General features: G+C 40.6%; 1 protein-coding gene across 2 annotated transcripts in view; it reads left to right on the top strand.

Moving 5' to 3' along the window:
- The first annotated feature begins 179 nt into the window (after positions 1–179).
- Positions 180–12,913, top strand: part of SESN1 (sestrin 1) — a 70,511-nt gene continuing 57,777 nt past the window's right edge. For both annotated transcript variants that reach the window (XM_032183994.1, XM_032183993.1), the window contains exon 1: positions 180–395. In XM_032183994.1, the coding sequence (XP_032039885.1) occupies positions 180–395 (216 nt within the window). The remainder of the gene's footprint in view (positions 396–12,913) is intronic.

Below are 12,913 nucleotides of genomic sequence, written 5' to 3'. Positions count from 1 at the left end.
GCCGGCTGCCGTTGAGCGGCCGTTGGGCGGCCGTTGGCGGCGCCGCTCCCCCGCCGATGCGCTGCGGGCAGCGCCCCGCGGGCTCCTTCTCCCTCTCCTCGGGGGCGGCTCGGCTGCCGCGGCTCCGCCATGGGGCGGCCGGCGCGGGGCTGCTGAGGCGGCGGCGGGGGGGGAGCTCGATGGAGGAGCGGGAGGGCGACGTGCGCTGGGACGGGCTCTGCAGCCGCGACGCCGCCGCCCGCGCCGCCGCCTTGGAGCACCTCGGGCAAGCCGTGCTCCGGCGCGGAGGGGCGGCCGCCGCTCCCCGGGTGCTGGCCCGGCTGCTGCTGCTGGCCAAGCGCTGCCCCTTCCGCGACGTGAGGGAGAAGAGCGAGGCCATCCTGAGCGGCGTGCAGGTGAGCCCGCGGGGGTGAGGGGAGAGGGGCCGGCTGCGAGGCTGCGGGGGCTGGAGGTGGGCTCGGTGAGCCCTGGGGGTCCCTTCCAGCTCGGGGTATCCTGATCCTGTGACAGCTCGGGTGCCTGTGCTAACAGGGCTGGGGTACCCCCGGTGCAAAAGCAATAAAGGTTTGGGTCTGCGCATCCAGCGGTACGTAACATCTCCCAACTTCTCTTTTCTTTCCCAGCTCTCAGGAGCAGGCGAGAATCCAGCCCGCGCAGGATTAGCTTTACAGACCTGCTATGCTAACAAAAATAAATGTTACTTTGTACTCTTCCCCCGGTTCACAGTCTAATTATAGGCGCTGGCGTCGCGATTTGCTCCCTCACCTGCAGTTTTTGCGAAGGTCCCGAAGTGCCGCTCGCATCAAAGGGCGCTGCTAAAAATACTGCTTTCTGCAGGGTAGGAAAAGGAAATAAAGGGATTTCTTTTACTCACAAGCACACGCATAGAGCTGTACTCAGCGTTACCTCCCCGATTCCCACTATTGTGCTTTTTCCCCCTGAACGTTAACAGTCTTCATATGGGGGAATCAAAGGAAGAAAAACATCCCTGTGTGTGTGTGTGTGTATATATATAGGCTTTGAAGGAACTTGTAGCTCTGTTCTACTTTGAACTGGTTCAAAGAAATTCTTGGTTTGGATTATTGAAGCTGACAGAGGCTTATTTTGTAGGACTTGTCAGTAGCATGCAATGTGATGAATAAATATGCTATAATTTAATTTATACAGTGTGAGCTGTATGGGGCATGTTTCTTGAGGCAGATTTTACCAGTAAAAGCTGTAAGCATATACATGTTGTATATATGTGAAAGGTTTGAGGATCATACTGTTTCTCTTAAACAAACAACAACAAAACCAATAAAACCTTGAATGTGAAATTGAAAACTTAATCTGGCACCTTTGCCTCAGTACCTTGCCAGTTAAAAGATACAGCTGAGAAGAAAGGTGGCCCGTTACAGTGAGAGTGGTCAGTCACTGGAGCAGACTGCCAGAGAAAGACTGACTTTTAGCAGGCACCACTTGTCAGAGCCCATTCAAAGGCTAAATATGTGGTAGTCTCTGACCTGAATCTTGGAGGGGGTCAGGCACCTGATCTCCCAAGTCTCTTTTAGTTTTGCATACATGAAATTACTGGCACGTTAAGCTATTAGTCTTGTTTAGGAACTTTATTACTAGCTTTTCTGATAGTTCCAACAGAAAACGGGCAGCTGCTTCTCCACGCAGCATGCCCAAGTTCAAAACCCATGGTTGTGAAAGAGGTACATGGATATGAAAACCATTGCATTTACACAAGCTGCAGCAAAGGGTTTACAACGAGTTAAGGAAATAAAATCAAATCCAACGTGACTTGAAAAAAGTCTTTGAAAGCTGCTGTTGTAGCTTTTCTGCTTAAATTCATTTTCTTCTTAGGAATAGATCTAAAAGAGAAATGTTTTATGATTATAGAGTGGCAAGTGTTGGCTCTCGTACTCGGAAATAAAAGTGTTTGTTGTAATCTTTGGATAAGCATTTGTGGAAGAAATAATCCCATCCAAGTATTCTACTTTGGATGCTGCGGACTATTGTCAGGCATGAAATGGTTTTTGGTTGATGGCCAAGAGGAATCTTATTCAAATCTCTGCAGTGAAGATGGCAGATAAAGCAAACTATTAAATGTAGTTACCCCATAGAACTTTTAGCAGTGTTTCTAAAGTTAAATAGCTTAGGAACGTTATAAATGCAAAATCCTGCTGAGGATAGTATCCTTGTTACAGGATTCACTTGTATAATGCTATCTCCCTGTGCTGGGATAAGGCTTTAAGCCCACATTGATACATATCATTATGCTGTCTAAAACTTATTCCCTACCAAGCTAAGGGCATAGAGCCCAGGGCAGGGGGAGGCAGCTCTGAACCCAAAGGTTTTTCTTTTGGGAACGGGCGGTGCTGCTGTCCTTCCTCATGTAGGATGGTCAGTCTCAGGCTAGTAGTCAACATAGGCTGAATTTTTTGCATGAAATGATTTGGAAAATGTGCTGTCTTCATCGTTCTGCTCTGCATTCAGGATAGGTCAGTGAGAAAACCAAAGACCTGGATTTTCCATGTTGCCTGGTAGCTATTTCTTTCAGCAGCTGGTGCCTTCTTGCCTGGTGGGGTAACCAACGACTATTTAGGTGCAAGCAGCTATGCTGCTAGTGTTCTTGTGGATTTCTGTCTGGAGCAGGCTGGTAGAATATATTACGTGGCTAGCATAAGCTGCAGGCTTGGCAGCAGTTTATGTCAGCATGGCTCCTTTTTAGGATCCTAGCTTGGCATCCTCAGAGTCTGTCTTTGTTATGGACTTCTATTTTTTCCTGGAGAAAAATCGCTCGGAAATATAGTGGAATCCTAAGTGTGCGACTTTCTTTTTTTGTTTCTGAATAATAAATAGTATTATCTGTATAAAAACGTGTAAAAACTGTTACTTAAAATCAATTCCTATTTCTCTGACTTGTGTGCAGGACCACGAGTTTTTTAGTGTAGGTGCTAACTATCTACATATATAGAATAACGGGTTTTTAGCCTATGAGAATATATTTGATTTCTCATTCTGATTAGACAAGTTATTTTTGCAAGAATTATTACAAAGAAAATATCAGCACACTGACCCCCTTTTTTCTAATTTAGACTTCCTTGCTTTTGTTAATGATATCAAGCTGATAAAGTCACTTTATCATCAGCTTTATCACCAAACTTTAAACATTTTAAAGCTATTTCATTTGCAGTGTTTTAACAGTGACAAGATCAACTTTGTATGTTTTCACATTTTCAAATATCTCAAAAAAAAAATCAGTTATCAGATAAAACCCCAACTATATTAGAGCTTTTTGATGACTTCCTGTAAATACATTATTGTGCACGTATTTATGTCATAATGCTCATGACCTTGCAGAACAGTGGGTCCTTCCACCCGGTCTCCTAGGTGTCTGCGTGCTAACACAAATAGGTGGGGACTGGCCAGCAATGGAAGGTCTTAATGCGTGATTGTTAAAACTGTTCTGCTCAGCCTCTGTCACGTTAATTAGATGTACGTAACTGGAATTTGTATAAGGTGTATGTCAGGAGCTGGAGAAGAGTCATCCAATGTATGAGTTTTGCTAGTTAAATTCTCTTAAAACCATCCAGTGTCTTCTGGGAAAGACTGTGCAGAACATACTACTCTGCTGAGGTATGTAAATTCATGAAAGTAGTTTTTTAGATTAACAGGGGAGTGGACTGAGAATTCATAGATGGAAACGAGGTTCTGCATGAATGACCACAAGGTATTAGCCCACAGAGCATGGAAGATGACAAAACAGCAGGATAAAACCCACAGGTGTTAAAATACTCAGAATTTGGCATGTGAAGTGTGACTGGAGGTATATCTAAGGAAGAAAGAAACTGGTCTCGGAATACTTCAGAAGCAACTTGATAGTATTAAACACTTCTCTTGAAGGGAAAAAGTAGCAATGAAAGAACTTTGCTCTCTGTTGACCTCTTCATTGATGTGAAACTTGCAGAATACAGAAAACAGGAAATGTAGGTTGCTGAAGATGCATGTGAAGGGCAGTAGGATGTGTTTGGTTGTCGCAGTTCTGCTTGTACATAATAAGGTGCATATTGGAAATAAGTAAGGAAGAAAAGATCCAAAGATTAACGGATTAAGAGATGGTGCTGAGGTGATTGAAACATTCTCTGAAATAGTTAATCCAGCAAGTGTAGTTAAGTCATGACAAAATGGTAAATAGTGCTTGGCCTGGATTAGGCAGGGGGAAACTGCAGATTACTTAGATAAGCAACAGATTTTTCAATCTGGTAGGGCATGATGAAATTCATTCCAAGGTGCTTAAAAAACCTAGCTGAAGTAATCTCAGATGTGCTAGTGGAGAGATGTAGTAGGCTGAAAAATAATAATAGTGCATACCTCTTCAGTATGACACAAGTGGGGTGGGAAGAAGAAGGAACTGGTGGATTTTACTTAAGCTGAAAGAAAAAAAAATACTGGAATGGTGATAAAAACACATTTTGAGTGCCTAGAAAAAAGGTTGAGCAGCAGCTGAAACAGACTTACCAAGGATAAATGATTTTAAGTCTAGTATTTCTTCCACTTCTGTGATGGAGTAACAGGTCTTACAGTGCAGAGAGACTGATAGATTGAAGTCCTTGACATTCACACAGTATTCTCATTAACAAGCTAGGTAATTATGAGCAAGAAAGTACCATGCAGTGAGTAAAGTTAGCTGGAAAACTTGCCTCAGAAGGTGAGTGAGGTCAGGACAGCCAGTGCTCGGTGCGGGTTGTGCAGGTTCTGGCCAGCGCCACCTTGATCAATGAAGATGTGCATGTGATGAACTGGAGAGTACAAGCTGGCAGGGAGGGTCAAAATACTGGAGAAGAAGGACAGAATTTAAAGTTGCAGTGATGTTGGATGGCAACCTGCAACGTGTCTTTGCGATCTGACTTTTATTATTTGTTTTTGTGAAGAAAGGTTGAAGAAGTTGGTGGTATGGTCAGCTAACAGGAAGGCTAACATAATATGTTCCCAGATCAATGGGGGATGGAAAGGATGAAAAGACTCCTGTGAAGAATAAAACATGGGCTGGAATGAATGAGCAGTTGATCTGAAGTTTAGCAAAACTTGAGTTGGACATTTGGAGGAAAAAATCAAGGATTGGGGAAGTAAAGCAATGGCATAGCCTGTTGAGGAAGAATGAGTCATGTTCATCACCAGAACTCTTTGTCTAAACTGCTCTTAAGCATCAGTCAGGAGTGATATGTTTGTTATCTCCCTGGGAAAGGGCGAGCATTGCCAACTGGCTGGCTTTTACTTCCAGCCTCTGTGTTTTGTGATTGTGAATGCTGGGGGGGCCTCTGAGCGCTTTCCCTTTGATCTCCAGGACCACGCTTACCAGATGGGTGGCACCAGAACGTGAGGAGCCTCTGCCTCTTGCTGAAAAGCAATGGTTGACTTGGGAGGACTGCAAGTACGTTGTCAGTGGTTTGGTTTTTGTTTTTAGGTCTGCCGCTCTAGAGAATGAACGTTCATGGTTGATCTCTGTGGCGCTTAATTGTTAGAGTAATGAGAGGGAAACTCAAATATGCTCCTTGTTCTCAAATGGCTTATCCCGATGGCTCTCATATTAGGGTGCAATTCAGGAGACTTTGGGTAACTTCCCAGATCTTTCATCTGCTTTTGATGTAGTCTTTGATAAATGACTTTAGAACTTCCTTGCCAATCTTCACAGCCTTCCTGCAATAACTCCTTAGTCAATGTGAAAATCTGGAGCTGAAAAGTGCTAGGCACATCCACCAGGTGATGGGGTTTCTGCCTAAGTTATTTGACTGTGTCCAACTGCATGATAGTGGTGTTTCCCCGTGATGCCTGCTGCTGGTCTGTCACTGCAGAAAGGTACCTCACCGAAAAATTATGGGTTGTTCAAGCCCATGAATTTAGTTTCCTCACTGGTGGTGGTGGATCGGCCCCATCTGGAAGCTGACTCGTTTCCTTGCATAATGCAAATGCCCATATTGTTTTTTGTTTCCCGTAGTACTCTTATGTAAAGTAACTGAAAACATATCTTTCTTTTTTTGTGTGTGAATTCACTTCAGTGTAAAAGTATGTTCTGTTTCTTCCAGCCATGAGGTGGAATGGGTTTAATTATCTATTGTAGGGTGCTCCCTTCAAAAGCCACGAGTTACTCTGCCAGACTGCTAATTTAGAAAACATTTTGTCTCTTGGCTTTTTTTTGCCGTCCAGATACTCTTGCTCTTACTGAAGTATTAATATATGATGCATTTAAATGATAAGGCTTATTTACAGCTTCTGCTAGCCTACCAAAAGAACAAGCAGTATCTCTGCCCTATTTATTGTAAACACGCTGTGCTGCTGCTGGGCCTGTATCACGTATGCCTAGCGAGGCTGTGTGGAGAAGTTAAGGGAGGAGACCTAATCTTGAAATGTCAGGGAATGTTCCGAGCTGGGGTGTGGATATACATAAATATACATTTATATTTTATATTTAAACTTCAATTGTTAATAGTCCTTAGCTGGCCTTTTCTCATCCCTCCTTCCTTCAGCCTGCTTGCCTGCTTTCTGAAGGCTTCGGTCTTTGTGTTGAGTGAGACTTCAGGAAATTTTCTGTTGTTGAGTTTGTCAACTGCAAAATTGCCTCACCCTGAGAAGGTCTTTGGCCGGAATAAAGAGTGGCTTGAAAACAGTGGAGGTTCACAAAGTGATGTAAAGTGAGGTATCTGGGTCACTTCGAATGCTGTTCCTGTGTTTGGAGCCTTTCCATCCTTTTCCATGCTAACTGTATTCCATTCTTCTTGCCTGGTAATGGGCTTCGCTTACTCAGCTTTTTCTTACAATTGTTTGGGATAAGTTGGTCTGCAGCTGTAAGGGTTTATGTGATTCTGGTTTTCAGGGCATCAGAACTAGAGTTGTTTTGAAAAGAGGTGTGAGGTGAAGCAGGCGCTTGACACTGGCTTGGTGATTTTTTTTTTATTTTGTGACTGAATTGAAATGCTTTAAAGTGAAGAAATTAAACACAGACATTTCCTCATCTCTATTTACTGCTAAGGAAAGCAACAAATGTACTCCCTACAGTTGCTTCCATAAAAAGGAAACAAAAAGTTTTGTTTCCTAATTTATTTTTTTTCCTAAGAGGTATATGTAGAGATCTGCAGAGCCAGAAATACTTGGGCTTGAATGCATTTTGTAAGTAAGAGCATTTGTTCTTCTGATCTAGCAGGTGGGACACTAACTGTTTTAGACTTATTTTTGCTTCTGCTTTTCTCACTAGAGGCTATTGCAGAGGTTGGCTGTACCTTTAACCTCCGAACTGGAGATGATTCTTTCCATACTCGTGTATTTAAATGTCAGTTTAGGCTTCTGTCTTAAATTATTTTTCACATCCTGAAGGTAATGTAGCATGGGTAGCAGCGATCCTTTGCTTCTCTGCACGGATTTTGCTAAAAGCTCTGCTCAGCTTTAAATTGCCAAAAAGCCAGTTTATTTCTACCCTCTCTTTAAAATACTTATAATTTAGTTTCCCTATTTAATATATAAATAACTGTCTTAATTTTGAGACATTGGCTTGCATTTGGATGCTTTTTTATTCATATATGGAGAAATTTTTAATATATTCAAGATGTTCAATCAAAGTGAAAAGCGCTAACAATTTGGAAAGATTTGGAAGTTAGCATACTATAGAAGCATTAAGTTAAAAAAAAAAAAAAAAAAGAAAAAGAAAAAAGTATGGGCTCCTAGGTTATATAAAATAATAAATTTTCATCTAGTTTGACCAAAATAGATTATTTAAAAGAAAATTGTTGTCTCACTGTTACTACCACCAAGGAGACTTTGAAGAAATTCTTGCTGCTTTGTCTTCTTACTCCTGACTTCTTCAGGTCCGTGTTTCTCCTTTTCAAATAAACATGTGGAAAAGTACTGAATATACCATTGTGGGACAGAAAATAGTTTTGAAGGCTTGAGTATATTTTCCTGTGGATACTGAGTGTTGAAATTTCCAAAAATATGATTTGCTGTCACACGTATTCCAGTAAGTTGTTTACAGTTTAAGGATGAAAAAAAAAAAAGGACAAGGCTCAGAGCTCTCTCCAGAAATCAAGTCAAACATGGAAATCTTCACTTGGACCTACATCCATGAATTAAATCCAAAACGTTAAGTGGTGGTTTTTCTGTTGTTTACCACTTTCTTGAAGTTTCCAATAACTTTGACTTTATTTTTTTTCTTTGTGTATTCTTCTGGAAAGCTTGGATTATATCATTGCCAGAAGTTGGCTTGGGAAGGTGAACTGGGTTAGTTCTTTTTAAACCTAGTATGCAATTAACCATTTTCATTATTCTAGCTTTGTGTAGAAACCAACCTTCTTCTTTCAAGTCCCTTTGAGTCAAAAGTATCCAGCGTTGTGTACCAGTGCCTGCATATCACCCGAAAATGCATTGGGCTGGTATTATGTTAAAAATAGAGGCAGTGCTACAATGCATACTGCTAATTATGTCATGTAATCTGATATAAGTCTTCCTTCTGTGCATCTACAAGCACTTGCTTTCAATCCAGGCATTGTGCTAAAAGAACGCACAGTGCTTCTGAAAACATGTTGGTTTTTAAATGAAAATAAATTAGAAGTTATAACTTTTTTTCTCACTTTTCTATTCTTTCTGAAGTCAGCAATAAGATTTTCTCACTTGCAGTTCTCTCCTGCCAATTCCTTTCTTAACCTAAACACCCAGCTCTGTGAGCCCAAGTTTTGAGACTTAAGGCATAACAACATCTTTGTTCAATTTTCTTCTCTAGGATATTCTTGCTTGGTGTTGAATTGTTTTTCAAGTTTTCCTTCTGAAATAAGTGTTTTAGTTGAAGACTTCTTAACTCCTAGAGAGTAAACATGAAATAACATGATATTTGCTCAAAGGAGGAACAAACTTGAGAACGAAAACTTATTTAAAGCTCTAAAATCTTTCCTTTGTGCTTTTTCTTTTTTTTTTTTCCTTCTCTCTCCCTTTGAAGGAGAAAAGGAACCTCTGTTCTGAAAGATGTTTCCATTGCAGCTTGTTGCTGAGCCTCCACTGTTTCTGGTGTTTTGGTGCAACAAAACTTTAAACTTTAAAACGAAGCCAGTTTGCCAGCAGTACATTCCACTCAGATTAAACTGCTTGTTTGGGTTTTCCATTTATTTAAATTTTAGTTGTAATCTAGATTTGCATTGGTTTCCAAGTAGGAGAGAGACTGAGGAGAGGAAAAAGCTTTTCTCAAGCTTCTTATTTTTCTGAATTTCCAATCAATACTAAGAGCAAATTTATGTCTAGGACTAGGACTGCTTGACAGTACTAAATATTTAGCAGTTGCCATGATTTAACATTTTCTGGAGTTTATCATGTTATTATGTATCTAGATATACACTTATAAACTGCCTGTTTAAAGATGATTTCAAGATGACACGTCTCGAGGTAGCGTATCAGATATTTTGCAGGGGGTGCTGACCAGGTAGAGTTGTTTTGTGTTTTAAGAAATAAGTTATTTCTTAAGAAATAACTTGAAGCAAGGCAGGAAGTCCTTCTTTCCAGTTAGTATGTTCAGCCAAGAAGGAAAGATTCTTGGTTTTTAACTTCTAATTTCGTATGACATGGAGGAAAAATCTGGACAGAATGGTCCTTTGAATGGTCCAGTTTAGTGTCTATACCCCCGAAGTAATGCTTAGAACTTTTTCACATCTGTTCAGACTGCTCATCTCAGTCCAATTTCATCAAAATTTTGGGGTGCTTCTTGTAAATTGTCCATAGGCAATCTGAGATTATTCTGAAGTTAATGGGCGAAATGTAGATATATCCCCAAATCCTTGTAACATCTGGATTTGAGGCTTAAGTGGTGTGCTGTCTGGGGATTGTTTGGAATTCTTTTTATTCAGAGCTGGTTACGCTAGGTGCATCAGTACTTACCTTTTCTTGATAAACCAGGGTAATGCAGCAAATCCAGCAAAGCAGCACTGACAGATGACTTCTCAGTGCCAGCCCCATTTAACCCTAGTTTGTAATGGCCTGTTTCAGTTGGCAGTGGGAAGCTGCCTTTGCGCTCTGTGTCTGCCTTTATTCAGGCAGGGGAGGATCAAAGCAAGTTGTTTCAGTGGAAGTCTACTACCTCGTGCTAAAGATATAGCTTTGTGGCAGACTTATCCCAGGTCATTCTTTGCTATTATAACCCGTTTGGCTCTGTCCTCTGTAATCAAGCCTGGTGTGCATGTGGAGATTCTGCAGTAATAATACTTTTCACCTCTTATTTCCTCTTCACACGCAGAAGTTGGCAGTGAGATGCCTTGGACCAAGTGGAGCAGGTGCCACAGTGGTCATCTGCTCGAGTGACCTTTGCTGTCTTCTTTGCATGTCTCAAATCAGTGACCTCAGAAGGCAGTTGAATACATGGAGTCGATCTCCTCAAGCAGTAGGAGTTGCATGTTTTTCTCCTAAACAGTAAATATCTTTTTAGAGCATTTGCCTTGGATGAATGAGCATCCCATTCAAGCATGAGTAGCATCTGGACTGAACTGGAATTTAAAACCAGGTCTTCCTCATTTCAGACTCCGAACTCAGTTTGCAAGGTCTTGTTTGTTGACAGGATGTCAGATGGTGAAATAAGTATCCGAGGCCTTAAAACTTCCTTGGGTTAGAAGAGAATACCTGCTGTTCAACTGGTGCAAAATTAATTTCCCTCAGTGCAGAAGTGCTTGATATTAAAGCCTAAGTAGCAAAGAAGTTTCTAAGGCCTTCTGAAGTGCGATGGTGGATTTTGCTCGACCATGTAGTTGTAATACAGTTTTTAGATTAATGAGGTGAGCTGAACAGTGATTTTAGTTAAGACTGACACATGCTAAAATTCTTTTGTCAATCACAATGTTCAGTATGCAAATACTGCTTCTTTTCTAGAACACTTCTAAATATTTTAACTTCAGAAAACCAGGATAAATTTATACGACTTTTTAAAGCTACTGGGATCCTTTAAATATATATATATATTTATATATGCATTTTTGTTGTGCTACAGCAGCAGGTCAGAATTTTCTTGTCCCAAAAGGCAAAGCATTTTTCCTTTTTTATTCAGATGATGTTCCTTGTTATGATATTAAACAAACATATTCATTTAATTAGAGGACTGTTGTGCATGGCTCTTCATGTTTTTTGTTTTGTTTTCCTGAGGATTTTCATTTTGAGCTGGAGTGTTTGTTGTCTTAGCATTAGTACTTTGGCCACCTACTGTCACATTTGCAATGGGAGCTGTTTGCTGAGGGTAGTTACATTATTACCATCTGATCAAAGAATTAGGCATGGAAAATAAACCAGCAGGTACTTCATTAACAATGTTGTGTATAACAACATTTTTTTGACATTAAGCAGTTGTGATTTTTTTTTTTTTTTTTCTTTTCAGGAGAATGTTATTGGGAGCAGCCCTGAGTTAACAAGACTGCCCATGTGTGGTAAAGTGAGGCATACATGTGTTTACAGGATTAAGGCTGTGTGCTGGCAGGCTTGTCCAAAAGCATCTTGATACTCTGCTGCAGGACTCCATTTCAAAACACTGTTACTGCTTCCTTATATTATGAACACTGGTGCGTTTCCTCTTACAGGTTTCAAGTTTCCTGGACCTGTTGTGACCACTAAGTTTGTGATCACTATGCCGAGCTACCTGGTCACGGTTGTCTCTTAATTCAAGATGTTACACTATGAGCAAAGAGGTGTAGGAAGGAGTTTTTGTGCTGTGATGAGCCTGGAAGCACAGGATCTGTATTACCCTGGTATCATAACTTCTAGCAGGGTTTAGGAGGTTAAATGTAATGTCATGTGAATGCAGCTGCAGTGTTTGCAGGACCAAATTGGCTTGCTGATTGTGAGCTCCCAGGTGTGCCAGTTACCATAGCAGTAAATAGATAAATCCATGCCAATGCTTACATTTAAGTTAGCTTAAGTAAACTCTTGTTGACTTGTGTGCTTCACATGAGAATACCACATAGAAAGGGTTTCCTAGCAGGTAGCTAGCTGCCGTGAGCTGACAGCCTGCTGCTGTTCAGCTCTGCCACGCTGCTTGGAGACAGCAGTAGCAGTTTCTTAGATTCCTATCTGTACTGGAGCAAACCATTTGCTTTGGATGGTGTCCATATCTTTTTGTTTCTTACACAGATTGTGTTTTAACTTGTAGATCACCTACATGAATTTAAGCTGATGTGCTTGCTGCAGAAAGATGTAATGAATTTGAAGGAACACTTGGGGGAGACTTCATGTCTTTTGTTTTATTTCCAGTTTTTCATTTGTTTGCAATAGACTTCAATTCGGTGATGTTATTATTCTCAAGCTCTTGAAAAATGAAACTTCTGTTGTTAACTTATTTTCTTGTGCTATTTCTGGTTACAGAATAGTTTCTACTGAAAGCTTCTTGAGATGGGGCACTTGCTTTTCTATTTTTAGTTGTGTTTTTTTTTGTGGTGGTGGCAGCGATGATATCTTAATGCAAGTTTTTGTTAAGAATGATGTAATTGTAGCTGACTTTTTCTACCTAGATATGAAAGCAATGATGAGCGATACCTTTGTGAGGAAAGAAAAGAGAATGCATGAAAAAGAAATTTGTGATAGTAGATGAAATATAGCTGTAGCACTTCATATTTTACAGCTACGAACACTCACCACTGTATCAGTTGTATACCTGTTTGTATTTTAATTCCTGATTTTGCAGTTTCTCAGTATTAAAAATAATTTATCTGCAACTGAAACTTTCCAGATTTTATCTCCTTTGTTAATCAAGACTTTGCATCAATGTCTTTGATGCAAAAAAACAAAAGTAAAGAAGTCACACAGCAAGAATTTACCTCTTTTCATCACAGGAGAAATGCTTTTACCTGTCTTTAAAGCAGAGCAGAACAAAAATATTCCACACCACTACCAAAAAAGAAATCTATCATCCCAGCTACAG

This window comes from Aythya fuligula, chromosome 3 (genome assembly GCF_009819795.1).
Source record: "Aythya fuligula isolate bAytFul2 chromosome 3, bAytFul2.pri, whole genome shotgun sequence".
In the NCBI taxonomy this organism is placed as follows: Eukaryota; Metazoa; Chordata; class Aves; order Anseriformes; family Anatidae; genus Aythya; species Aythya fuligula.
Note: the sequence above shows the minus strand (reverse complement) of the source record. Positions and strands in the feature narration are given on the sequence as shown.